We start from the raw sequence: 18,185 nt of genomic DNA on the forward strand, positions 1-18,185 counted from the left end.
GTGATCGCCCATGGTTGGTGCCACGTGATTACATAACACGGTGGAACCACCCTCCACATGCACACACACATGCACACCCCCATGCACACACACATGGTGCCCACATAGGGTACGACGTGATGGGACAGGATCCTTGAGTTGGGCGACGCAGCAACACAAAACAAGGGCCGGGCCTGGTGACCTTGTCCGGCTCCCAAGAGTCTTAGTTCTCTGGCCCGAGAGAAGGACAGGCAGAGGGAGGTCAGGCTTGCACATCACAGTTTCCAGACTCTTTCAGCCAGGCATCGCACCCTCCCATCAGCCGTCAGCTGGGGAGGAATCTATCATCCCCTCTGGATTCCAGGAAAACGTAGGCTTGAGGGTTGAAGCACGTTGCTATGGTTACCGGCATCTGAGGGAGAAACTCGGGCTGGAGCCATTGTCTGCAGTGCGCGCAGGTGCCTGGCGGACAAGACTGTCCCGCAAGTCCCCACTACCTGTGGGAAACTGTCACCTGGAAGTCACAAGGAGTCGCACCCGAGGTCTGCGCCGCCCACCCAGCCAAACCTGTTATTTGCATCGTGGTGATGGAGATCCTGGTGCCGGCACCTGGGGGTGAGCAGGCAGGCTGGCGCCAAGAGATGCTCAGATAGCCTGTCCAGACAGGGAGGCGGGCCCACGGGGCTCCTCCAGCGCCCCCAGCTGCAAGTGGGGAAACTGCGGGGCCTGGGAAGGGGCGGTTTGTGGATGGGGGCCTCGCGGGGGAATGGGCCTGAAAGTACCCCGGTGCCTAGAGAAGCGCCCCTTGCAGCCTGGGCATGGCACCCCAGAGCCCCTGGCCCCAGGCCTCCTCCTCAGAGCTGGGTTCTCGGGGCGTCCGGGCCCAGAGCAGAGAGACGGGAGAGCCCGGGCAGGAGGCCAACACCAGAGGGCCCTGGATTCTGGGTTAAGAGCTACCAAAACAGATGCTCTTTCTTTTGGGTATATGTTCTGATTAATGATATTTCCTGGGAATTTGTCCACAATATCTGAATTTCCAGACTTACTGACGGAAGTTATTTCCAGTATGTTCTCATTGTTGTTCTGATGTCTGAGGACCTGAAGCAGATAGCCACCGGCCCCTGGAACTGAGGGGCTGGAGATCCGGGGCTTCCCGCATGACATTCTGGGGACCCAGGACAGGCCAAGAGGGGTCGGTCACCCTGAGCGATACCACGTTTCCTATTCTGATTTCAGCCATTGGTTGATCCTCTTTCCAGTATTTTTGCCTTCTTGTCCATTAATGTATAGACTTTTTATCCTTCGCTTTTCAGTTCTTTGGGATTGTTGTTCATCTGACTTTTTGAGATGCGTGATTATCTCATTAATTTGCAGGTGTCTTTTTAAAAAAAAGATTTGTTTACCGGTGCGCCTGGGTGGCTCAGTCGGTTAAGTGTCTGACTGTTGGTTTCAGCTTAGGTCATGATCCTGCGGCCATGGGATCGGGGCTGGCATTGGGCTCTGTGCTCAGTGTAGACTCTGCTTAAGAATCTCTCTCCCTCTTCCGGTCTCACTCCCTCCGTCTCTCCCTCCGCACACGTGCGCGCACATGCTCTCTCTCTTTCTCTCTCTCTCAGGTAAATAAATAAATAAAATCTTAAAAAAAGGTTTTTTTAACTTCTTAAAAAATTATGGTAAATATAGATGTATCTAGGCATAGAATTTACTGTTTTCACCATTTTTTAAGTGTGCGGTTCAGCTGCATTGAGCCCATTCACACATATGCAGCCATCACCGCCAGCATCTCCAGAACTTTCTCCCCTTCTCAAACAGAAACTCTGTCCCCATGAAACACAGACTCCCCACCCCCACCCCAGCCTCTGGCACCCGCCTTCTGCTCCCTGCCTCCATGAATTTGGCTCCTCTCAGGACCTCGGAGGTGGGGTCAGACACTAACTCTCCTTCTGTGCCTGATCCATTTCACTCCGCGCAGTGTCCCCTGGGGGGGAATCCATGTGCTCGCCGTGGTCACAGTGTCCTTCCTTTGCAAGCCTGGATTGTGCTCCATTGTGCGGCTGGACCATGTTGTATGTCTCCGCTCACTTGTTTACAGACGGCTGGGTTGTGTGAATACGCTGCTGGATCGCTGATGTGCAAATCTCCCTTCCAGTCCCGCCTTCACTCATTTTGGGGATACACCCAGAAATGGGGTTGCTGGGTCCCCCAGTAACTCCTGGTTTAATGTGAGGAACCCACCCCCACTGTTTACCACAGGAACTGTATCATTTCCCACTAGCTTTTGGTTCTTTTTTTAAGGTCTGCTTTTCTTTCTAAACAATGCATTTGCTACCTTCCATACATTTTGTCATAATAATTTTTGTCATTATCCAGTTCAAACTGTTTCCTAATTTCCATTTGATTTTATCCATGGGTTCTCTAGAGGTATAAACACCCTGATTTCCAAACATGTGGGGATTTTCATATTGTTTTTTTTAAAACCTCGTTTGACTACACTGTGTTCAGAGGTTTTGTTTGGAACATCTTGGCGAGGACAAGCCTACTGGCATCCAGGTGGGGAGAGGGGGGAGGTGAGTGGATGCACGGCGCTGACCTCAGGGAGGAGCTCCATGCTGGAAACAGACATTTGGGGTTGTTGGCAAGTGAGTAGCCAGGTGTGTGTGTACATAGAAAGAGGAGCTGGAGCACTCCCCACTCAAAGATGGGGGAGGCAAGAAGGAACCAGCCAAGGAGACCAAGACCAATGACGTGAGAACAGCTGGGAGGGGTGGTGTCAGGAAGACAGTGTTTCAGGGAGGAGGTGGGACCCACCTGCTGCTAACAGATCAAGGAAGTGGAGACCATGGACCACTGGGATCAGCAGCATGTAGATCACGGGTGACCTTGACTGCAAGGTCCCCTCATGGGGCATGTAGGAGCAACATTTTTTTTTTAAGAGTGGTATAAATTAAAACAGTTTGTGTCTATAAGAAAGGTCTGAAAGAGAGAGAAAAATCACTGATGCGTAAGGAGAAGGCAGGCTTGCTGGAGCCATGTGTTAGGAGCATGACAGAAGATGAGGTGGGATGGGACAGGATGGGGTGGGATGGAAGCTGAGGGGGCCCACCCATGGGACAGGAGCTGGGATGGCTTGAGAGCATCACAGTGTGGCAAGCCCCCATTAGTCACTTGCCAAGGGCCATGGCCTGTCCTCCTTCCAAGCCAGCCAGGGACCGAGGCGCTGGCCTATCTTGAATCTTCTGTCCATTTGCCCTGATGCAGCCAAGGTCACAGCAGACCTGGTTAGATCAACCAGCTATGCTGATCAGATGGGCCACATCCCCCTCCTTGTTCAGACACACTGCTCTTCCTGCCGCCACCCTGGGGTCCAAGGGGACTGTGGTGGCAGAGCCACCAAGGAGCCAGGCATTCAAGCCTTCCATAGTGTCCTCTGCGCCCTCCTCCCCCAGGCCCCACGCAGACTTTGAGAACCCTCCCCACTGCCTTTGCTTCCACTCTTCCCTCTAGCTGGACACCTGATCTTTGTCCCCACTAGCTGTTGGACAGCTCACCTGCCACTTCCTCTAGGAGGTCTGTGTGGGCACTGCAAACACAGGAGCAAACAAGACCAACAGGGCCCTTGCCCTTCCAAGAGTTCCTTAATATAATTTGTTTCGTAATTGGTGATTTGCTCCTTAGGCTGGGTTTTCCGCCATTCACTTGGTGACCTGTGCCAAGCGTTGATCATGCTGGGGACACAGAGATAATTGACAAGTTGTCCCCCTCTCCCCCCGATGCCTGTTCAGTGCCTGGCCCACATCTCTCATTTATTATGAGTTGAGGGCCAAACGGCCCCCCATAAGAAGCACGGCCCTGCTCCTGGGGTGATACCCAGTGCCCCAGAAGGCTCCACAAATGCGTAGAAATCTACACTGGCCAGTGCTGAGACACAGCAGTCAGTGGCCAGGTGCTATCCCAGACACAGAGAAGCTCTTTTTCCTCAGGAAACGGAGCCTGGCAGGCATTCACCCTGGCTAGGGCCCTCTCTGCCGCAGGCCAAGCCACGGAAAGATGGCAAGCAGACGTCCGGTCGCTGGCCTTGGCTGCAGGCCCTGTCCTCGGATATGTTCTCCCAGCTGTACCCGCTCCTGGCGAGGCCAAAGCCTGCTGCCAAGGGATGCGGGAAGGCCTGTGGCGCCCACAGGTGTGGGAGGGCTGGAGTGGGCACACAGGGAGGAGAACAGGGGCGGGGGCGTCGAGAGCCCATCTGTCTGGGCTCAGGGACGTGCCACACTGGGGAGGACACCTGAGGCCAGCATGCCTGCTGAGACCCAGTCTCCAGCCACCAGGAAGGTGCCAGGACCAACAGGTGGCTCAGTCCTAACACTGCCTTTTGTGAGTGCATGACCTTGGTGGAGGCCCCTCACCCATAAAGTAGACAAGAGCGGGTGTTACAATGTTCGCTAAGAAATCCTCTGTGGTGAGTGCCCCGCCTCACTCCACTCATACGGGCTCCGGACCTGACCTTTACTTCTCGGCTTCTCCGCGGGGCCAGTGAGCCCTGCACCCTTGCACGTCTCCCACCCCCTGCCGCAGCCTCCTAGCTCAAGGACTGGGACAGGCGCAGCCTCTTGCAGTGCCGCCAATGGCCACACGGCGGCACTGTGGGAGCTCGGCCGCCAGGCCCTGGCAGCGGCGGGCGGTCCACCAGCAGAGCGGCCCAGGACAGCCCCTGGACTCTCACTCCCTCCCTAGGTCTGCTGCTACCTCAGGACGCTGCAGCCTGTGACCTGGCTGAGCTGGGATCGTCCTCAGGACGCTCTCTCCCAGGGTGATTTTAATCAGAGGTTCTGGTGCCCCTCCCTAACCGCCCCTGGGCTCACTCTGGGGCACCCAAAGATCCCCCTCAGTCGGGTGCAGGGAGCCTCACCTTCTCCATCTTGAAGATGCCAGGCTCCTCTTGTGAACCCATCCTTCTCTCCGCCTGGGTCATAGGCTGTCTGTGTCCCCGTGTCCCTAGCAGCCTGGACGTCCAGAGGGGCCACTCAGGGACTTACTGATGCTGCCCCAGCAAGAGGAAGTAGTGACATTGCTCTTCGTGATTTCCATTCCTGACCTACAAGGTCACCTGCCCTCCGGAGAGGCCTCCTGTCCCGCAGACTACACACCGCACCCTCCACAGAGCTGCAGCACCCCCAGGGCTCTAGGATGCCCCCTCCCACTTCACAAAGGAGGAGCTGAGGCAGAAAACACACCCAGGGTCACAGCTTGCGCTGGCTGTGGCAGGACAGGGACCCCAGCCCGATTCTCATGGGGAATCCTACTCTGATCCGGGATGGGGGATAGATAGGGGAGCCCAGGTTCCTACGCGTGCAGGCTATCCCCTCCACATAGCTGCGGTGGGGAGCGGAGCAGTGACCGTGACCAAGGGGTGCCTGGCCCCGTAGGCGGGGATCTGCTTCCATGGACAGGGCCGCACAGGGGCTGGGAGCTCGCCTTTAGTGCAAGTTGAGCTGAGGAGGGCGCTGGGGGCAGGAGGAAGGGTAATGGCTGGGTTCAACTATGAGTCTGAGGTCTTTGGGGAAACCGCCTTCCGACGGTCTGAGAGTACGCGACCGGGCGGGGAGTGGGATAGTCCGAAGTCTCCCTGTGCACTGCCGGGACACGCTGACGCCCGGTCACCGGAGTCAAGCCACAAATAGCCAGCTGGGGAGGAAGGTCCCGGGGCGGAGTGAGCAGCCTCTCTGCGCCAGACTCAAGGATGCCCGGAACAGGCAGAGAGCAGCGAGGTCCTGCCCCAGGTCCGCGAGGCGCCACAATCCGCCCCGGATGGAGACCAGGCCTCTCTCCTGGCCCCGCCCCCTCCTAGCTCCTCCCTTTCCCCTCCCGGACCCGCCCCCTCCCGATCCTCCCCCTGCCGGCCCGCCCCCCTCCTGCCCCTCCCCCTCCCCCTTCCGGGCCTGCCCCTTCCCCGCCCTCAACACCCCACAGTCCCTCCCCTCCGCGCGCCCCCCGCCGCGCCCCCTCGGCTCCAGCTGGGCCACGGTCCATCGCAGGCACCCGGCCACAGCTGGAACCCATTACGCCCCCAGCGCCTCTTGGGACGTCTCGGCTAATAAGTGACCCTCTGTAAATGTTAGGAATGAGTCAAGTTTATGCGGCGCTGCTGCCTTCCCGTTAGCGGGTGGCGCCTCGGATGCCCGAGGGAGCGGGGAGGGTGGGGGAGGGCGAAGGGGCAGAGCCGTTCTGGGCCTCGGAGGGAGAGCTTCCTGGAGTTCATTGTTCTTACAGCGGGGCCCGGGGTGGGTCTCGCTACCCCGCTGAGCCTCAGTTTCCCCTGAGTGCAAATACAGGGTTCAGGGCAGACAAAGGCTGAGCCCCTTCAGCCGCCTTGCCTCCCGGGAAGACATTAGAGGCGGTTGATGGTCTTGGCACCCGTGCCTTGCTTGGCCCAGAAAGGGTAGCAGGCACGTCCTCCCAGGCCCCCAAGGCAGGCTGCTCACCTCCCACCCGGGGTAATATTGAAGGGGGTCATCTGGGGGAGATGTGGGGGGGTGGCGCCTTCCCAAGGCCCCCTGCTGAGTCAAACTCAAACATCCTGCAAAGCAAGGCTCAGGCCTGAAGAAGGGCTGGGTCCCAGGTGGGCCAAAACTAGGGTTCTCGCTCCAGGGGGAGGGCAGTGGAAGTCAGTCAGTGGTATTTGCTCAGTGATGGTCCAGGAACTGGGCTGCTGTTGGGGATCAGAACGGGGCCCTACCAAGTGTCGTGCAGGAGCCCAGGTCTGGGGGTGACTCTTAGCAGTCTGGTCCAAGTGGAGCACGCCTTGTGTCCAGGGAGAATTGGAGGCATGTGGGCAGAAATACCAGGCAGTGGGGTGGGCAGAACAAGGGTAGGCCCCGGGAAGCCCTCCACCCCAACCAGCCAGGGGCTGAGGGACAGAGCCTGGTGAAGGGGTCTGAACCTGGAGAAGGTCTTCAGAGAGAGCCAGGAGGAAATCAGAGGAGGGAGGAGACCGGCAGTAGGAGGTCACTCCTTGGGACCCCAGGCTGGGAGGGAGATCTGGAGGGTCACAGGGTGGGCGAGCAGGCTCTGAGGGACCACAAGGAAAGGGATCCTGAAAGCTAGAGGAGGGGTGAGTTTGAGCACATCTGGGACTGGGTAGGGGGGTGACAGGAGGAGCCCGGTTTGCAGCCCTGGAGAGTCACTGGGAGCAGACATCTGTCTCCAGGATCCCCTGGGAAGCCTCACATGTCCAGAGCGGGCGCGGGCCCCTGAATGTCCTTCCCAGGGCCAGTGCCGCAGTTAGACCGGCAAGAAGGGCCCTGACCGGCCCGGGGTTTGGAGGGTGACGCCCGGCCCTCCCCCAGCTCTTCTCACCTAATGATGCAGAGAATCCCCAGGGCCAAAGCAATGTGCCAGCAGAGCCCAGGACCCCTCAGCCCCAGCCTCTGGGTATCCAGGACCCTGGGATTTCCTGCCTGCTTCCAGGCTTCCTGAGACCTCTCCCACAGCAGGTCAGCTACTCCGGACAGGCCAGGAAGGAAGGTTGTCATCACTCTCCTCCCACAGCCCCTCCCTTGGTTCCTGTCCTGCCCTCTCCCAGGGCCTCCTCATGCCCTTCCTGGTGGGCAGGGAGGTGGGTGGGTGGATCTAGGTTCTTACAAGTTGCCAGTCCCTCTCAGAAACCCCCATAGCCAAAGTGGTGAGACTGTGTGCTGCAGGGGGGTGCCAGATCGGGTCCCATAACCGAAGCAAGGGCAACTGCCTCCCAGTTTCTCTGGAGGGGCCCAATATGAACACTCAGCCTGGCCCCCACAGAGGTGGAGCAGGGCCAGAGGGCAGGGCACTCGTGAGCAGATAGGCTATGTGTCCTCCTGGCCCCCAAGGCTCAGGACACATCCCAGGCAGGCAGGGTGCTGTCCCACCCTGCAGGTAGAGAAACCAAGGCATGTACTTTGGGAGATAGCCTCAGGCAGTCCTTTCCGGGGCACTGCTGCTGGGGGCGGGGGAGCCCTGCGGTGGCCCCACTAACCCCAGTGGGCTTGTGGGGAGGTATTTGGCAGCTGTCCAGGAGGCTGCCAGCCTCCAGTGTGTCTGCATGGCTGTTTTTCAGAGGCTGGAGGACACTGTCTTGAGTCCCATGGCCACCAGAGAAGCCCGGACACTGACCATTCGTGGGGCAGGCCGGCAGGCTTTGCCCACGCCTGTGCCCGCCCGAATCCGTGAGATCGTGGCTGGCAGCCTGGGGGACGAACCACACCAAGGTGATGGACAGTGGTAGGGGTGACGATGGAGGTGGGGGTGAGCACCAGGGGAGCCACAGGGCCATCAGCTTCCTCACCGGCCCCGTAGTGTCCCCCTCGGTTGGTCCTTCCAGGCCTGTCTTCTTGCGGTGTGATGGGGCACAGAACCACACCCTCCCACAGGGGTCACCACAGGGGTCCTATGTCAAGACCCACAGCATGTTTACCACGAGGCCACAAGGACTCTCCAGTGGTGCATTTCTGTTTGTGACACATTTGTGACCAGCCATCTGGATTTCATCGTATTTGTTTCATTAGATGAGTGAAAATCCTGAAGGTCAAAACCCAGGAAGCACAGACACTGAGCTAGTCCCCCCAGCCCGCCCAGCCCTCTGCTCACCGAGCCCGCAGGTCCCCTCCAGACCTCTGCTCACCCAGCCTTCCCCCCATCCCCTGCCACAAGGAGAGGCTTTGCAGCAGAGGGACTGGCCCCCAGCTGGGTCCCCGCAGCAGGCCACCCAGCTGATCAGGCCACTTGGCCCTTGCTAGTGCAGGTGACTCCCTCATGTGTGTGTCCTGAGACCCCTTTCTGTAGTCAGGGTCTGTCCAGCCTCCTGAGGGAACCAGTCGCTCACAAAAGGTTGTTGCCAAGGCAGAAGAAAGCCCACTGAACGCTTAGAAAAGCAGCTCACTATTCAGATGTGATCCGGTTACCCCAAATCAGTAGTTCTCACTGCTTCACAGGGGGTGGTGGTCCCCAGAGTCCAGGCCACTCCCACACCCTCCACTCTAATTGGTTTGGGACTGTGTTGGGGTTAGAGATGTGGATGAGAAGTAGGGCAGCCATCGGTGGCCAGTCCTCCAGCAGGAGAGGGAGGAAGGCCTGGAGCATGAAGCCCACATCCCCCAACCAGGGTCCCCAAGTCAGACCTGGGACCCTCCTGGAAGAGCAGGGCAGACCAGCTGTGGGAGCCCAGTGAGGGGCCCAGAGGCCCACCGGACAGGGTGCGGTGGCTGAGGAGATAGCGGGACCCTGGTTCAGCCACCCGGGCTGACACTGGTGCTACCCGTCCAGGGACACAGGAGCCGCTGGCCGTCGCGGCCCGTGTGCAGGAGGAGAACGAGCTCCTGCAGGAGGAGCTGTCCAGGCTGGAGAACCTGCTGACCCAGGCAGGCTCTGAGCAGGACGAGCTGGCCGGCAGATACCATGCACTCAGTGAGCGGGTAAGCATGTGCCCCGGGTATGTGGGCACAAGTAGAAGGCGGCAGCCTGGCCTGCGGCAGGGCGGTCACCTGCTGGGACTGGTGGTCAGAGGGCCGGGACCATTGTTGAGTCTTAGGACACAGAGTGACAGGGGACCTCAGCCACAGCACATCTAAACCAAACCCCAAGCCACAAACCGGAAAATGGGCTGGAGAGGGGAGGGTGAGAATAGGACGGGTGTCCAGGCCCCTCTTCCTCCTAGTGCTCCTCTCCCCTGGTCTCTGAAGTGTGGACTTGTGTCCTGGCTGCCTGGGGGCTTTGTGGGGAGAACCTGGTCATCCTGAGCCTTTGGCCCCAGCACCTCACTTTTGGGGTCTGCTAGGAATGGGTCTCAACCTTCAGACAGAGCCTGTAGAGAATTGGCTTTGCCCCCCTGACCTTTTCCTGACAATCAAGGCCACCACAGACCTCAGAGGACAGCTGTGACCAGTGGGTCCTCAGTCCTCGGTCCCCAGAGCACCTACAGTGCCTTCCGCCGCAGCAAGAGGCCATGTGGTTATAAAGTGTGGGGTTGGGGGAGCTCCTGTTTTTCAGGTGTGAACCCATGCCAGAAAGCTGAGGAAGCCTGCCAGGCCTGAGCCTTTTTCCAGGGTCTGCCCCTCCAAGCCCCATGGCTCCTGAGTGGGATTGAGCCAGGATGCCCGGTCCCAGTGTGGGGTGCTCAGGGCCTCCGATGCATCTGGCCCACCCTACCCTTGCTGTCTTCAGAGTCCTCCTTGCACTACGTGGCAGGATAGATGACCCCACTTTCCTCAGAGCAGCCAGACTTGCCGAGGGCCGTGCTGCCCGTGTTGGAGCCGAGACTGAACCAGGGCTGGCCCTTCTGAGCATGACCAGTGACCTGTGCCAGCTACCCAAGGGCATCGCCAGTCCCCACACTAAACACCCGCTCTCCCCGCTGCCCCACCCCTACTGCACCCATCAGGGCAGGACCGCGAGGGTCGGTGTCCTCATCCCTGTCAGAGCCAGGAGGACATCAGCAAGCTCCAGCCCTCCAGGGCTGTCTGTGGCCTGGGCCCAGTTTTGGGGGTGGGGGACCTTCCTAGCACAGGGTGGGGAGATGTTGGGAACCGGGAGTGGGAAGAGAAGCCAGAAATCCTGCGGACAGATTAGTAAGCCTCATGAGTCAGAACTGAACTCCCAGACCCCGCAGCTCAGCGCACATGGCCGGCTCCCGCGGGCGTCCAGCCTCCCCCTTGTGCAGGCGCCTGAAGGGGCCAGGCCTCCCCAGCATCACCCCTGAGCAGATGGACAGGGTGGGGCGGGGGTCAGGGTGGCCAGTGTACCTGCTCTGCGGACACCCCCAGCCCCTGCCCAGGCCTCCAGCCTGCCCACTGGACCTGAGTTCCCCTCCCCAGACACCCCAAGTGTGCTCTGGGTCAGCAAGCTGGGGGCAACCCCTGGCACCTCCTGTTCCCCTTGGAGTTCCAGGCTCCCCATCTGCTCAGGTCCCAGCAGGGAGCCAGGAAGGACACAGACTCTGAGGCAGGCCTGGTCCAGCTCAGACAACACCCCTCTCCACCAGGCCTGCAGGGGGACGAAGCCCATTCGTGGTGGTGGCCATGTTCCTGCCCACCTGTGAGAGGAGACACTCAGAACGCAGATTCCAGCACTGGGGTGGGGGAGGGGTGCAGCTGGAGCGGCAGGACCCCTATCTTCAGCTCTCTCAATGGAGAGTGACCCCAGTTCAGCCATCCTGCCCCTTACGAAGCAGGCCCTGGCGACCCCTCCTCAGCCAGCCACAGGCACTGGGCATAGGGTCAGGGGCGAATGCCTGTGCCTCGGCCCCCTTGTGGGGAGGGGCCTGAGCCTCAGCAGGCCCCTGCTGGCAGCCGGAGGGACACCCCTTCTCCCACCTTGGGGAGGGCTTTATCCACAGCCGCCCTAACTGGGGGCTGGGGAGCCACTGGCCAGGTGGGGGCTTCTGTTCCTCTCCAGCTACAGGCCCACCTGGAGAGCACAGAGGCTCGGCTCTGGAGGTCCGAGCTGGAGCACAGCGTGGACCTGGAAGAGGCCTTGGGCCGTCTGGAGGCTGCTGAGCAGAGGTGAGTCGGGATGTGTGAGGCAGTCAAGGCTATTGGGAGCTCGGCCATCACCCCTAGAGGTGGCAGACCCCACTGTGACTTGGGGCCTTTGGCCAGTCTCTTCCTAAAGAGACTCCAAGTCAAATTTGCCTGGACACGTTGGCTGCAGGCCTCAGAGGCAGTGGGAGGAGTGGGCAGAGCAGGGTGGGGAGGGGTCCCACCGGCTGTGGCCTCAGGTGTGGGGTGCAGGTCCCACAGGTCTGAGGGTCTCACAGGCCCTGTGCTCCTGAGCGTGCCCCCTCCAGGCCCCCAATGACGCCAAGGCTGGTGCCCTGGCCAGCTCTGCAGGCAGGCCCCTGAGCTGACTGTGGCCCCTGTTAGCACAGCCAGTCCCGGGGTGCCCATGGGGGCTGCCCTCAAGACCCCCCTTCTTCATGTTCTGGCCCTGCCTCCCAGGTCCCCTCGGCTGCATGGTCAGGGACTCCTCTGCTCACCAGCGGCCAGTGCATGTCGTGCCCTAGCCTCCCGGTGGTAACCCCAGCTCTCCAGAAGCGGCCCTGACCCCCAAGATCCAGGACCCCATCCCCAGAAGGGAAGGGCATATCTCCACACCGCAGGGAAGACAGACAGGAGGGGTTACACCCCTGAGCCCAGCGGCAAATCCAGACCTGGGGGAGGTTAGAACATTTATGGAATACTTCCCGTTACTTGCTTCATCCTCAGGGACTCTGGAAATGGAAGCAAAGTGCTGAGAAGCATTTTGAAAACCAGTTTTCAAAAACAGCAGGGGAGGGAATAGGGGTCACAGCCCAGGAGGAGAGGACGCCCAGGTTGCAAAGAGGAGCACAGAAGGTCCCTTTTGTGGCCTTGCAGCCTGCCCGGAAGGGCTGGATCTCAGAGAGACACTCCACCCCACGCAGCTGGCTTCAGTGGAGAAAGGACCCCATGGTCACAGGGGGGCTGCCCCCTTCCCAGGGCGTGTAGACTCCCTCTCTCCACTGCCCCGTGCCCTCCTCCCAGGCCTGGTGCCCTCAGCTCCCAGTGCCACCCCTCTCATGTGTCTCAGGGCTCACGGCCCCTGCGATTGAGCCAGCCACACTCATGGAGCACAGCCAGGAGCACTCAGCACGGAGGAGAGGGAGAGCAGGCATCTCAGAGATGGAGGAGGGTGCTGGCGGCACTCAGATACTGCCACCCTTTGGGGAGTCGTGGGGGACCCATGGCAGGTGGTCCATGCCTCTTAGGTGTGGCCTGGGGACCTTCACACTGAGCTGGGTCAGCCGGGCCCAGGAAGCGTAGAGCTGGGCTCTCAGAGAGCCTTTCAAAGGAGAAGCCACTTGCCCACTGTCACGCTGCTGTGGTTTCGGCCCATCCAGGAGCACAGGTCTCTCCCAGGTGAACGCCCTTCTGCGGGAACAGCTGAAACAGGTGAAGAAGGCCAACGACAGGCTGACCGAGGAGCTGGCCAGGACGGCGGATGGCATGCTCCATCTTCGGGGCGAGCTGGAGCTGAGGGAGGCCCAGCGCTGGACTGGTAGACAGGTACTCTCCCACTGCGCCCGTGGGCGGGGGACACGGGCTCCAGTGTTTGTGGCTGGTGGCAGGGAGGATGCAGAGGGGTGCTGGGAGAGGGTGAATTGGTTCTCGCTGTGGTTGCTCCTGGAAGGCAAGGCCACTGACCTCCTGCTACCCCACGTTCCCCACCCAGCTTGACCACAGCCGTCTACAGAGTGGGGGCACCGGAGGAGGGAGGGACTTGAGAATAGGCGAGACCTCAAGATCAGACTCGGAAAGTAGAATGAGGGCACAGGGTCCTGGCTCTTGCACAGCCTGCCCCATTCTTGAAAGAGAAGGCGAGCTCATAGGCCTGACTCCCACTCGGACTGCAGGGTCGGGGACACTCGGAGGAGCCAGGAGCCACGCCATTGCTCCCAGCCCACGGCCAGTGCCAGCAGGGCCCTCCCAGGCCTTGCCTGATCACAGTCTTCTGAAACCCTAAGCCCTGCAGGGGTTCAGGGCACAGTGCCCCAGGCCACAGCCTCAGGGTTGTTCTCTAACGGCAAGACCCCTGATGTGAGCTGGGGGAGATGCTTGGGAAAGATGACGCCCCACTCCCCTGCCTGGTCCAGGTCTTCCCATGGCTAGGCTGTGGCCCCTGAGTGAAAAGAGGCATTCACACCTCTGCTCTGGTCTGTCCTTGGACACAGTCCCCTGAAAGGGGCCCAGCCTGGGGCAAGGTGGGCCTCTGTAGCTGTGGTCATCCCAAAGGGAGGGTCAGGTGTCCCCATGGTCTTCCTAGACACCACTGGCAGGATTCCTCTCAGACACTGCCTGGAAAATGCTTCCAGGTGAAAGCCAAAGTCAAGGGGGTCCAGTGTCCCTGGGCCCCAGGCTGACCCCTCACAGATGTCCCTCAAAAGAACCCACCTCATGGGGCCATCCTGCACTGTCTGACCAGCGTCAGGCGGAAAGGACAGCTGGCTGGGCCCCCAAAGGCCCGGGCCACAGCTGCTACACAGGAGGGCTTATCCCCCGTGCCCAGCCATCTGTGGCTATTGTTCCATGGAAGGCTGGGTGGACCTCCTGCTGAGTGGACGGGGAGGAGCAACAGAGGGAGAGTGCGCCTTTACACGTGTCACTGAGAGGGCCATGTCGGTCACCACAGGGTGGTGGCTGACAGCAGGGCCCCTGCATGCGGCAGAGGGCCTGTGAGAGGCAGCCCCACGTCCCTGCTTCCACCTATTCCTGCGGCCGGACTTGGGCCCACCGAGCGGAGATGAATGTCCTGGAAGACAGGTCTCTAGTTCAGCTTGGACTGGCTGGTCGAGGGTCTTCATCTCCCCCTCAGCCGTGAGAGGAAGTCTCGCTGGTCAGCAGGTGTTCTCTCTCAGTACTTTAAAGACCCTTTCTTTATCCTCCGGCAGGAGGTTTGGCCCCCAGGGCCTTTGATGGTATCTGTCCTCCCACCGGGCAGCTTTAAGATCCTGGCTTTGACTTTGCAGTCCTGAGGTTTTACTAGGGTGTGTCTCTGTGCAGATTTCCTTCTATTTATTCTGCTTCGGACTCATCTGCTGTGTCTTTGTTACTTTCAGAAAGTAGCCCTGGCATCTCTGAGCGTTGCCTGTGCTCATCCTCGCTCCTCCTGACTCCGAGCAGGCCCACTGCTCTCAGGACCCCCGACTCCCTCAGCCTTCTGAACCTGGCATGTCTTCTTTGTGTCACCCTGGTTAGTAGTCGAGTCAATGTCATCAAATACACCTACCTGGTCAGCATGCCTGTCTCTGGTGTCCAAGCGCTGTTAATCCTTATCCGCTTTGCTTAAATTCCAAATATCCTGGTTTTCATCTTTAAGAATTCTGGTTGATTCTTTCCCAAATATCTTACTCTTAACTCACATGTTCAAGCTTCTTGTTTACTTGCTGAGGCATTCTGAAAATAGGTATGTTCTCCATTGTGTTTGATGTTCCGACATCTCAAGTTCCTTAAGGTCTGATTCTATTGTTTCTTCTGGCTCTTAACCATAGTGCTCTGTTTCCTTGTGTCTTTAGAGATTTTTTTTTTTTAATTTTAAACCAAGAGCTGTTTATTTTTCTTAGAACTTTGTGAAAGTTCTTTGGAACCTGGAAAGGAGGTGGCATCTTCCAGAAGGGATTTTTGTTGGCTTCTGACAGGTGCATAGGGGATCTGACAGTCTTTGGGGCCCAGTGAAGTAAATTTTCAGCCTGAGTCCTTTTTAAACCCCAGGTTGTATGAATTCAGACTGAAAACTGCATATAGGCTGACTTGGGACCCCATATCCATAGGGAAGATACTTTTCCTTTGCATCTTACCATCAGGTTGCTGTCACAGAACCACAGACTGGAACTTATGTCATGCTAACATTAATTCTCACAGTTCTAGAGACAGGAAGTCCGAGGTCAAGGTGTGAGGCCATTCAGTGTGCAGCCAGGGGACAGCTCCTTCTCACTATGATCACACACAAACCCACGCACAGTGGAGGGGGCAAGGGAGCTCCCCAGGGCCCCTTTCACAAGGGCACTAACTCCATCATGAGGGTGGAAGCTGAAGGCCCCACCCCCAACCCCGTCCCACTGGGGATTAGGTTTCAACGTTCAGATTTTAGGGCACGCAGACATTCCATCCACGGTACCTCCTTACGGTACCTCCTTACGGCACCCTGCAAGCAGGTCTGCGTGTGCTTGCGTGTGTATGTGGGCGCAAGGGTTCTGGTCAGTCCTCACTGGCACCCCAACTTGGAAAGCAGCTTTGAGTTCTCACTCCTGAGTGTGGGCAGACTCCCCCTTTGGATGGGCACCAGGCTTCTCTCTCGGTCCCTGGAGCCACTGTGGTCAAGGAAATGTGTTCGAGTTACTGAGTTTGGCAGGAGGTTGCCTGTGTTGCTCTCGCGTTCCTGACCTCGCCAGTTCTTGGCGTGACTGTTCCTCCCCAGCCTTGCATTCCGGAAGCTGTGAAGTCTGGAATCTAACATAGTTAATTGAAGTTCCTGGGCAGCCAGGCCAGGCATCCGCTCCTCCAGGGGGCAGGTCTAATCCCTGCTCTTTGATGATCACGATGGGGGGTTGGTGGAGCTGGGCAAGGACACGGAGGACTTGGGGGCACACAGCCAAGTGTTCCTGGGCTCAGTGGGCGGGCCTCGGATGTGGGATCAGGACAGGGGATGGCAAAGGCTTCATGAAGGAGAGAGGGTGTATGTGTCCTGAGAGCCGGAGGAAGTGAGGACGCTTTGTCGGAAAGCAGCATTCCAGGGGCACCTATAACAAGCAGGGAGGGCAGAGGGAGTGTGGGGCAGTGCTGGGCACGTGCTGCGCCCTCTGGAAGTGCAGGAGGTCAGCACTCAGGGCACAGCTGAGTTCGGGGCCAGGGAAGGTGGTGTGGAGACTCAGGACCCCTGGGCTTCAGCTCCTTTCCCTGGAAGGCAGACACCGCTGGACGTACATGGCTCCATCCCGTTACTGCTCCCAGCTCTGTCCCCTCTCCCACCACTGCAGTCCTGCAGTGGCTTCCTGCTTCCCCATTACTACCCAAATTCACTTAGCCCGTCTCAGCGGGCAGCTTCTGCAACCTCCCCTCTGTGAGCTCCAAGTGGTAGAGGCTTCTGGGTCCCGGGCACCTTCGAGGACCAAGTCCCACAGCTGGACATGTTATGGGCTCCCCCAGAGCTGCTCTCTTGGTGCTGGGGGAGGAAGGGAAGCTCCCCTCCCTGCATTGGGGGAGGGAGGTGACCCAATTGCGGAGGGCTGCAGGGAGACCAGGCTGGGTGAGTCCTGGTCCCAGGCAGGACCCAGCTATGGTCACCTGCCCAGGTCCAGGTCCTCAGGGTGGGGGAGTGAGCACCACACCCCAGGAAGCAGGGGATTTGCATTATTTGAGAAGGTAAGCCCATGGGAAAGGGAGATGCAGGACCACGGGCTACTCCCTGTGGGTCTGCTCCCTGCCGCTGCTGCCAACCCAGCTTGGCATCTGGAAGAGGAGCTTGTGGGGAGGGGCTGCAGGGCTCCTCACACCCCACTCCTGAAGCAGACCCTAGCCTCTTGTTTTCAGAGCACACGCACATGCTCAGGGGGGCCCCAGGATCTCCTTCCCCTGTGGAGACAGGTCACCGCACTCCGCATACAGCTGGCTGACCTGCGTGCGACCACAGAGAGGTGCGAGCACTGGGCCCACCAGGGTGGGGGACATGGGGCATCAGGTTGACCTTGTGGGTGCAGAGGAATGGACAGGAGAGGTGGGCAATGGGGGAGAAGCACAGACAGAGTGAGGTAGGCAGGGGTGCAAGGGGAGAGAAGGCAAGGGGGCAGGCCAGCTGGGAGATGCTGCAGAGAGGGTATCCCTAGGCAGAGTGTTGGGGCCCCTCGGATCCCTCTGCTCTGGGATCCTTGAAGTGCATGTCAGCAGGAGACAGGCTCAGCAGGTCAGAGAGGCGGTCCTATCTGTCCTGGCCCAGCCCCCTCTCCCCTTCCCTGGCTGGGATGTGGCCACAATCCAGGCCTTGTGCTGGGGGCTTCTGAGGATGGCAGGGGAGAGGTCTGCTGTGGGCAGAAAGAAGGGCCCACATGACCGGATCCTGCCCATCTGGGCGGCTCATGACCTTGGGTCCTGAGGCTCAGCTGGGGGTGCCGCCCTTGCCTCGCAGGGGTCTCACGGACATGCGAGCGGAGGCAGCCAGGATGGCCTGGCGCCTGCAAACAGCCTGCCTGAACCTTGACTCCCACCTGCGGCTGTCTGCTGGCAGCGGGCCAGGCAGCCTGGAGCGGGGGGCCCAGCGGGCTGCACGGCTGGAGCAGCAGCTACGGGACAAGGTGCGGGAGATGCTCCAGCTGCAGGGCCGCTGGGACGCAGAGAAGGTGGCGCTCCAGGCCAGGTGGGTGCTGGGGACAGCAGGCTTGGAGGTGGGACACCTACCCCTCCCCACCTTGAGCAGCAGCGGGTCCAAGGCTCACGCACACAGCCCGTGCTGCTTTGCCTCCTGACCCGCACCCAGTACTCCCACATCAGGGCACCTCACACGCTGCTGGCACCAAAGGGATGGTCCCCAAGGTGAGCTCCTGCATCCCGAACCATGCCCCAGAGGCCAAGCTAGAACGCCCGAACTTTGAGGGTTTCGGGGAATGTGGCAGGGGCACATCTGGACGGTGTCCTCCTGGCTGGCTCCCAAAAGGGACTTCTCTGGCAGAGAAC

General features: G+C 59.6%; 1 protein-coding gene across 1 annotated transcript in view; it reads left to right on the forward strand.

Annotated features, from left to right (window-relative positions):
* The window catches only part of CROCC2 (ciliary rootlet coiled-coil, rootletin family member 2), a 59,870-nt gene that overhangs the window by 904 nt on the left and 40,781 nt on the right, over nt 1–18,185 (forward strand). Inside the window, exons 2-7 of the mRNA XM_032857954.1 lie at nt 8,069–8,219; nt 9,274–9,422; nt 11,401–11,507; nt 12,863–13,028; nt 17,049–17,152; nt 17,641–17,868. Of these exons, the coding sequence (XP_032713845.1) occupies nt 8,069–8,219; nt 9,274–9,422; nt 11,401–11,507; nt 12,863–13,028; nt 17,049–17,152; nt 17,641–17,868 (905 nt within the window). The remainder of the gene's footprint in view (nt 1–8,068; nt 8,220–9,273; nt 9,423–11,400; nt 11,508–12,862; nt 13,029–17,048; nt 17,153–17,640; nt 17,869–18,185) is intronic.

This window comes from Lontra canadensis, unplaced genomic scaffold (assembly GCF_010015895.1).
Source record: "Lontra canadensis isolate GAN:19392208 unplaced genomic scaffold, GSC_riverotter_1.0 scaffold13, whole genome shotgun sequence".
Taxonomy (NCBI): domain Eukaryota; kingdom Metazoa; phylum Chordata; class Mammalia; order Carnivora; family Mustelidae; genus Lontra; species Lontra canadensis.